Raw genomic sequence first — 10,156 nt, 5'->3', positions numbered from 1 at the left:
TGAGGTGGTGAGGATTCATTACATTGCTGAGAGTCAAAAAATCTCCAGCTCAGTTCCAATTCTTTATTTCTCCCAAATTCACACCATGTGTTTGTCCTCAGACCTGCAGGACATTTGTGCTGCCATTTCACTTTAATCCAGGATGGATTATGGTGGGTCTGTCCCTCTATCTTTCCTTCCATCTATCGCTCTATTTATCCCCATCTATCTCTCCACATCACTATTCCTCTATCCATATCTCCCAATCCATCTCTTCAGCTGTCCCCATTTATCCCCCCAAATGCATCTCTCCATCTTACTATCTCTTTATCCATTACTCTATCTATCTATCTATCTATCTATCTATCTATCTATCTATCTATCTATCTATCTATCTATCTATCTATCTATCTATCTATCTATCTATCCATCCATCCATCCATCCATCCATCCATCCATCCATCCATCCATCCATCCATCCATCTTTTCTCCAATCTCAAAATATCACCCAATCCATCTCTTTATCTGTCCCACATATATCTCCATATCTATCTAACTATCCCTCCATTTCACCATTCCCCAATTAACACCTCAACCCATCCTCATTTATCCTCTATTTACAGTATCCATTCACCTTTCCTCCACTTATCCCCAATCCATCTCCTCAGCTGTCCACCATCTATCACTCTAAATATCCTTTCATTCCACCATTCCCCATTTGTCCCTGCATCCTTTATCAATCTCAAAATATCCCCTGAACATACCTTTATCTATACCTCCAACTGTTTATCTGCCCATCATCCTTCTATCCATCCATCCATCCATCCATCCATCCATCCATCCATCCAATTATCCATCCAAAACCATCCATCCATCCATCCATCCATGCATCCATCCATCCCTCCATCCATCCATCCATCCATCCAATTATCCATCCAATTATCCATCCATCTATCCATCCATCCATCCATCCATCCATCCATCCATCCTGTCCACCATCTATCCTCATATCTATTACTATAACTATCCTTTCATTCATTTCTCCACCCTCCATTAATATTAAAATATCCCTGTCCATCCCTCCAGCCATCCTTTTATCCATTTATTTCTCCATCCATCATCCTTCCAACCATCTACTAATGAACTTTTTTGATAATTATATTATTTATGTTCAGTATAACGGATCAGTCAGTATTACAATGATACCAATTTGAGAAGTTGTATAAAGATGTATTTGTTTTTATTTCTAGACATATTATTTGAAGCAAATAACATTTTCATTTATTTCTAGAATGAAAAAAAAGAATAAAATCAAAAACCTGAATTATGTTCTAAAAAAAAATGAAATAAATAAATAAATAAATTATAAATAAATAAATATATATATATATATATATATATATATATATATATATATATATATATATATATATATATATATATATATATATATATATAAACGTGTCCATGTGACATTTTCACTTGACAAAAGAATTTTTTTCCACTAATATGGTTTTCAGTACATGCTGTTGATAAATACACTGCGTATACATGTACATACAAAAACATGTTATAATGCTTTTTTTAAACAAATTCAAGTCTCTATTTCTCAGACAGGATACAAAGTCATTTTGTTGTAAATTGTTCACAGGAGCATTCAGTGTAAATAAGAAATGTGGTGTTCATGAAAATCCAGTTAGATGAGGAAACACCGGTTTCCTGCAATAAAAAAAAATGCTCCTGAATTTCTTTACAGCTGTTTATGATAATAAACACAATAACAAGGTCATGATTGAGAAAACCTCTAAGGTTATAAGGAAGATGAGATGAGGAAGCCTAGCTGTTTGACCCGTTTAGCCTGTACAGATGATTAGTAATGAAAATTTTAAGTTATATCCTGGTCTGATAAAGAGGACAAACACAGCATTTTAACATTCTAGCCTCACCAGGAGCCTCCTCACGTTCTCCAGTGAAAGGGTGAGTGGGTGAAAATGTAAAACACTCCAAATTATCGTCACTTTTTCATCACCGCCACCTCTGAGCCTGAAGAACACTCATGTTTACAGGATTAAATCTCTTTCTTTTCTGCATGTTGAAAGCAGATATGGTTTATTTGACACCCGAGCTGGTGCTGAGGCTTTTCATTTTGTAGGTCATGAAATCCATGCTAACTGCACATGTTCTTACAATGATGTCATCAGCACCTGGTTTTCATCAGCTAGAGGATCATGCTAACTTTATACTCTTATGAAATTCGGACCCTGATGTCTGGAATCTTGCTCAGAAATGTCCTATTTTTCCACTGTATGTTGGGTGTCTTTGGATCTGGGAGCATGACATTATCCCTTCTCTTGAACTGAGGGACCCATACTTGTTCCAGTATCACAATGCTCCTGTGCTCCTGTGGACAAATCCAGCTCCATGATGATCTGCTTTACAGTATGTGGAAGATCTCCTGCTATAGAGCTCTAAACCTATTAAACACATTTGAGATTAATATAAAAGCTGACTGCCCCCCAGGCCTCCTCGCCTTCTCTCCTACACCAGTACCTGACTGTACTAACACCCATGTGGTTGAAGGAATCGCCACAAATTTCCACAGAATCTAGTGGAACATCTTCTCAGAGGAGTAGAGATAATTATAAGAGGAAATGGGGACTGAATTTTCTCAAAACTTTAAGAAAAAATTGACTCAAAAGGAAATTCTCATCTGGACACTGAATGCCTATTCATTATACTATAAACTATAATTTTTCAGGTATCGCCTGTTCACCGATGGAGACTTGAGTGCAAAACTATTCATGGTAATTGACTCCACCCATTGAGGATGATTGACAGATGATTGTATAAAACTAAAGCAGCAAATGAAATGGAATAAAAAACAAAAAAAATGACAAGAAGATAAACTATTAACAGTATATCAGAGATGTGAAGCATGGTGGTGGGTGCTTCATGCTTTGCTTTTACATGACGTGTAGAGCTTGTAATCACTGAGAAGGACTTAATGATCAATCCAAAGAATTTCAACAAAACAAAAAGCAGAGATTTTTGTCTTGCAGAAATTTTTTTTACTTCGATCCACTATATATTTGTGTTCTGCATATTTGATGGCTCTGAATATGTTTTGAACTATCATCTACTGTACATCTACGAGAATGATAACGTTTGGCTCAAAGCTCCAGACTTTCCTGATTCTCTCTAATCGATCAAGGCATCACATTATGTCTCTATGACAGTGCATCTTGTAATCCTTAACAGTGTTTTAGCTCCTGCAAGGGAGGAAAAGCAAACCAGAGAACCAGAAAGAGTGACGTTTTAATTCCTGGTGATCTACAACCACTGGCCTTGCCAATAAAAAAAAAAACATCTGGTCACATGAAAACATTTTCCTTCATGCTCCATTGGAAGTTAACGACTAGCGAGGAATTTCTCCTGCTGTATTTGTTGGGTCTTTAAAATATTTGTAGCCATGGTGACCCTTCAACTATATCTCCTTCCCCTCTCACCATACCCCCATCCCCATTCTGACACAACACCTGGCAGGTCAACGGAGTAATAACTCAAACCCCTGAAAGAGAAATAAGAGATGTCCAAGTGACAGATCAGTCATCACCCATCTGTCTTCTTCATCCAAACGCTGGAGATATTTGGACATCAGGTTCGGACTGGATGTGCAGAATTCCCCAAACTCACGTGGTTGTCATTAACATTCCATATGTGCTCTCGCTCTCTCTCTCCTTCTCTTTCTGACAGCTTTGGCTCTCCACCGTGAAGTGTCCTTGAGAGAACTTTGACTGTGGATTCCTAGAAACACAGCGTACACTGGGGAACCTCCGGGATTAAGAGAATACGTTTATAATCGTACCGAGCAGATAAACATTAACAGACGGATCAAGCTTGAAGTGTACCATCACTCCTTTCTGTCATCGTGTCAGATTTAATTTTTATGAGTGGCATCGAGTCCAAGATCCACACGTGAGGAGACCTTTGAGGATTTCGCATAAAAATCTCTTAAATTTTATCGGTAAATCAAATCAGAAGCATCTGTGATTATTTCATATATTTATAAACCGAAGCTGTTCAGCCAAATCAATAAAACTGGATATAAAAACATACACAATATTGACAAAAGTATTGGGACACCTGACATTTCCAGCCCAATGTGGTTCTTCTACAAACCTGGAGGCACACAATTGTGTATGATGTCTTTAGATACTGCATGACTATGAGACCCAAACCTTTTCCAGCAAGACAATGCTTATGTGCACAAAGCCAGCATCACGAAGATCTGCTTTACATGGGTTGGAGTGGAAGATCTGCCATAGAGCTCCAAACCCTATTGAAAACCTTTAGGATGGATATGAAGGCAGACTACACCCCTGGAGACCTTTGATTTGGTTCATCGTGCCATATATGTGAGAAGAGGAAAAAAATTGGCAAAATAAAAAAAATTTACTGTATTGTACAATATATTGGATTATTAATGAGATCATTTCTGATTGACTTTGAAAATAAAACAGCATCAGTTACTCAGATTACAGAGTCATGTTTTTCTGTTTATTTATTTATTTATTTTTCAATTTGATGAACTCATAAATAAAATAAATCATGCCAACTTCCATTTTAATATAATGTGCATTATAATGCAACATTCAGCACACGGCTCACAATCAAGTTTGATTTTCGGTCCTTCATAATCATCACAAGTCTATAAATCATAATCTCTCAATCTACTCAAATAAAATGTGATATATAAGTGTGACTTTCAGGAAATATCTCATTTACACACATACATTTATATAATGAGGTTAATATGAATAGTTAAATAAAAACATATATACAATATTTAAAATGTAAAAATATCATAAATGGTGGTCCGTGTAGCAGTAGTGAGATCAGGTGTTGATGCTGGTGACATGTTGGTTTCAGTTCATCCAAAAAAAGAGTGCAGTGGGGTTGAGGTTAGGGCTCTGTGCAGAACATCAAAGTTCTTCCCTCCAACCTTCACACCAACAACCATGAACAACCATGATCAACATAGTGTGTGTGTGTGTGTGTGTGTGTATGTGTGTGTGTGTGTAATTATTAATCACCTGCCATCACAAAATCTCAAATTTCCACCCACACACATATACATCAGGGAATCTAAAAAATCTACATCTTCATGTTATCTGTTACCTAAAAGCCTAAGAATCATGTGTGTGTGTGTGTGTGTGTGTGTGTGTGTGTGTGTGTGTGTGTGTGTGTATAGGTGTGTAAACGTGTGTGTGTGTCTGTGTTGTCTAATATCACAAACCGGCTGTGATGTGTGTGTGTGTGTGTGTGTGTGTGTGTGTGTGTGTGTGTGTGTGTGTGTGTGTGTGTGTGTGTGTGTGTGTGTGTGTTTGTGTGTGTGTGTCAGAGGTGGCAAAAGTACACATCCATTACTTAAGTAGAAGTACAGATACTCATGTTTTAAAATACTCGGATCAGACAGACAGACAGACAGACAGACAGACAGACAGACAGACAGACAGACAGACAGACAGATAGATAGATAGATAGATAGATAGATAGATAGATAGATAGATAGATAGATAGATAGATAGATAGAACAATTTCATTGCATAGTACAGGTACACAGCAACGAAATGCAGTTTGGCATCTACCAGAAGTGCAAAAAGTAGCAATCGTACAAATAGTGCAGATAAACATGTATCATATGTACAGCATGTGATATGTATGTAAGCATATGTACAGTGATTAAATATAAAGGCTATATCAGTGCAGAGACGTGTGGACATCATTAAGAGCCTTTGCTATGTTTCCACACGGACAGTTAATGAGGTGATACCGGAGAAAGTGCACCTCTTCAAGTCAAGAAGCTTTTATATATAATTATAGACATTTTACAGATTTGAATGATGTATTGTTTTTATCTGTACGATCAATAAAGACAGTAATTTATGTTCGAGTCGCCATTATGAGGGAAAAACCCACAAAACGCCACCTAGAGGATTAATTGTGTAAAACATGGCAGATTTGGTGTTTGATTTGAGACTTTGTGCAAAAATAAAACAAAAGTTTACTGATTAAAATTATTTTTCTGTGAAGTTTATTTATTTATTTTATATCTAAGTAAAGAAGGGATGTCGTGAATAAGTGTATGTTTTGCTGATGGTTTTAATTTCGCCTCTTTTATATTTAGTTATTTATTTATGTATTTATACTTTTTATAAAAATGGTAAAAACAGAAATGTGCGCTGAATTGATAGTGTGTTAATAACATTTAGTGCCGTTTACAATCATTTTAAGTTTGACAGCCAAATATATATATATATATATATATATATATATATATATATATATATATATATATATATATATATATATATATATATACAAAACTAATTAAAAACGTTGTTACCTAATGAATGTATCCAGGCTGAAGATCCACATATAGAACACAAGCAGAGAAAAGATGATGATGATCAGGAATGTGTCTGTTCTCAGTCATGTTCTCATCACTGACTCCCTCTGTCTCATCCACATTAACCCCAAACTTCTTATTGCTTCTGCCTGCTGAATCTTATCTTCGTAAAGAGTGAGAGTCAGGACTTTATACACCAGTGGATTGAAAAAGACGCACAGTAACAGGAAATCAGTTGTTCAGCTGAAATCGGCGTGCAGTGAAAATAAAAAATAATATTTCACCAAATCAGTGGATTAAAACTAAAGTAACGAGCCGGTTTTGAAAATGTTAGAAGTGAAAAGTACAGATATTTGTGTAAAAATGTAATGAGGAAAAGTAAAAAGTTTTAAAAAATCTACTTAAATACAGTAACAAAGTATTTGTACTCCGTTACTTCCCACCTGGTGTGTGTATACGTGTGTGTCGGTGTTGTCTCATATCACAAACCGGCTGTGGTGTGTGTGTGTGTGTGTGTGTGTGTGTGTGTGTGTGTGTGTGTGTGTATACGTGTGTGTGTATACGTGTGTGTGTCGGTGTTGTCTAATATCACAAACCGGCTGTGGTATGTGTGTGTGTGTGTGTGTGTGTGTGTGTGTGTGTGTGTGTGTGTGTGTGTGTGTGTATGTATACATGTGTGTGTCTGTGTTGTCTAATATCACGACCCGGCTGTGGTGTGTGTGTGTGTGTGTGTGTTGTCTAATATGTCCTGCTTTGTAGATCATCAGGTCTTACAGGTGGTATTATGAAGTCACTGGAAGTACCCCTGAGACTCAGAGAGCGGTCGAGAAATGTTTTGAAAAGCCCACTGCAGGATCCCATCGATGGAAGTCTGGAAGAACCCAAAACAAACACACACACACACACACACACACACACACACACACACACACACACACACACACACACACTTGCATATTAATGAGCTGTAGACAGTTGGACAGCTGGTTTGTATCCAACACGTAATGTCTTGTGTAAAGGTCTTCAGATGTTACACACCAGGTTTTGTTCTCGTTTAGAATTGATTCCATATCCAGATATTAGAAACCCACATCATACTGGCTTCCAGACCTTACAGATAAATAATTTGTTTATCTGTAAAAGGAACGTTTTTAGCAGAACGAGCTTATAGATAGAGCTTTGTGCTATTCATATGGACGTCCCGGAGAATCTTCATTTATTTGATATCTTCATCGGATCATCCTTCTCCACATCACCCTGTCCTCTACATCTGAGTCTTTCAAACCAACCATGTGCATGTCTTCCTTTAGCACATCCATCAACCTCCTATCCCATCTACACATGCTTCTGAAATCACACATGCTTCTCATGCTTGTTCTCAGTCCTGGGACCTCAATCATGTGACCTATGTTTATTTGATAAATACATTTATGGCCTTATGAATGTTTACTATGGACTTTCTGAACATGTGATCAGTTTCAGGTGTGTGTGTGTGTGTGTGTGTGTGTGTGTGTGTGTGTGTGTGTGTCCTCTTACCTCCCCTACATATGAGTCCAGCTCGTCTTTGTTCAGATTCTGCTGTTCGGAGTGAGCAGATCCCTGATCTGTACAACGCTGAACCACCTGAGGAGGAACATTTGATTGTGGGAATTTGTCTCTTCTGTTAACAATCTACATCTAATCACAGACAAGAATCTGGAACATCTGACCAGCTACAAACCCATGAAGAGTGGAGAACGGCTCCTCTGCTGATTCAGTGCTTCACATTTTGTTCGTGTTTATTTATTTGATATCTCTTTTTAGTATTTTTTTATGTTTAATTGTTTAATTGACTTAACAACATGAAGATCTACAGAACTGTGCAGGTCTCATCATTATGTTCTCAGTCTTTTTAACAGAATACAACCAGAAAATACAGGACATTTGTATGCAGCATTAAAAAAACCAGCATAGGCAAAAGAATGGCAAGTATGTAATAAAATACCGTTGAGAATAAATACATCAATTCACCTTCACCCAAAAAAACACCTTTAAGCGATTAACAATTTACAACTGACCTCTGTACAACTCGTTGTTTCTATAGTAACAGTTCATTCTCCTGTATGGATTTGTCCTATTTGGAAAAGATATCGGTAAGAAGAAATGGGCTTGTTTACCGTTAATGGAAGGAGTCGCTGGTTTTAATGAATTCTATCAAAGTCTGATCACTTAGAATCAGAAATCTCAATATGGGAAAACGTTCAATAAGCCGAAAAAGCCTAAAGAACTTGGTGAGGAGCATAAAAGGTTGAGAAGTTACAATACAGTCCAATATTTTCAATGGAAGTCACTTAGAATTTCAGGAACCTTGAACTTCTGCACCAGGAAAACCAGAATTTACTTAAATCAGAGAACCTGAAATAAAACCAGACTGAAGGTTTGTGATGAGTGACCAAATCTGAAATGTAGGAAAACCCTTGACCTGGCAACCCTGACGTTTCTTATAAACGTGGTGTACTGTACAGCACATTGTATAACTTTTAATGTATGTGTGTGTATTTGTGTGTGTGTTACCTGCACAGCTCTGGATGCTGCCTCGGTCTCTGTTGACACCCAAGAGCGTGAACACGTCCTGCACCTCGCTCTCCCACTGAGAAGATATCAGCATTCACCTAATAACTGACAAGAACACTCATAATGGGGTGGTGACATTCTGTCTATAATCTCTCTCCAGCTTTGATCTCATTTATGAGAAACACTACAGATAACACAAAGCTAAATATATCACATACTGTATACACTGTTTCTGTCTTGTGTAACATATGTCCATATTCAATTGTATTATATTACCGTACTCAATGTAGTCACGTGTCAAATAACTTGATATCAGTCAGCATTATTAATGTGCATATTTCATATTTTGCCACAAGGTGTAGGTTTTTTCTTCTGCATCAACTGTGTTGAAAAATATTCAGGACAGAAAAATGCCTTTAAAGGAAAAAAATTTCAGTACCTATTAAGGTGTAATACCTGTTTCAACCACAAGGGGCGGATAAAAATGATCTCGCAGTATAATAGCTAGTAGCGATCACAGAAATGTTGGATTTTAGCTACAAAAGGTTGAACATTGTCACATTTTATGATGTCGAATTTTTTTTATACATCACCTGGTGTGGCGCAAGAGCTAAAAATATTAATAAATAAAATAAAAGTTAAATAATAATAATAATAATAATAATAATAATAATAATAATAATAATAATCATTTTACAGCTAAAGTTTAAAAAAAGTTTTTTTTTCTTGTTAAACTGAAATGAAAATTTGACTTAGAAACAAACGTACATTTTCCCCCTTCTGCGTTTCAGAATTTTCCTTCAGCTGAGTAATAAAAAGTGATAAAAATTGAGCATTTGTAATAAAGTTGTGGTGTGTTACTTGGAGAAGTTGCACTGAGTGTGGAAGCTCTGCAGACACTCAGGACAGACCACCAGCTCTCCTCGACTCAGGTGACAAATCCCACACCACTTCCTGATGCCCACCATCTCTGAGTCTTGGGTCTAATTACAGAAATACAACCACAAACGTTCCTGAAAGGTATGTTCTATTCTCAGGACTTTCAGAACTCATGTTTTATTATCCATTAAAAGTGACAGCTTGGCAAAACCAAAAGTATGAAAAGTACACCACGTCCCTCTTAATCTAATCTCATCAATCTGCCGCCTCGTGGTCCGTGTCAGAAGAAAAATATTTAACAGAGATTATTTTCACACACATACTTTAAAAGTAGGT

The 10,156-nt window shown here is 36.8% G+C and overlaps 1 protein-coding gene across 1 annotated transcript in view; it reads right to left on the bottom strand.

Moving 5' to 3' along the window:
- Positions 1–7,126: 7,126 nt before the first annotated feature.
- aire (autoimmune regulator) overlaps positions 7,127–10,156 on the bottom strand; it is a 10,277-nt gene continuing 7,247 nt past the window's right edge. Inside the window, exons 11-14 of the mRNA XM_046862471.1 lie at positions 9,803–9,924; positions 8,942–9,017; positions 7,925–8,011; positions 7,127–7,259 (exon numbers count right to left, since the gene is read on the bottom strand). Coding sequence (XP_046718427.1) covers positions 7,179–7,259; positions 7,925–8,011; positions 8,942–9,017; positions 9,803–9,924 — 366 coding nt within the window. The 3' untranslated portion in view covers positions 7,127–7,178. The remainder of the gene's footprint in view (positions 7,260–7,924; positions 8,012–8,941; positions 9,018–9,802; positions 9,925–10,156) is intronic.

This window comes from Silurus meridionalis, chromosome 12, assembly GCF_014805685.1.
Source record: "Silurus meridionalis isolate SWU-2019-XX chromosome 12, ASM1480568v1, whole genome shotgun sequence".
NCBI lineage: Eukaryota > Metazoa > Chordata > Actinopteri > Siluriformes > Siluridae > Silurus > Silurus meridionalis.
The sequence above is the reverse complement of the archived record's forward strand: the minus strand, read 5'-3'. Positions and strand labels throughout refer to the sequence as shown.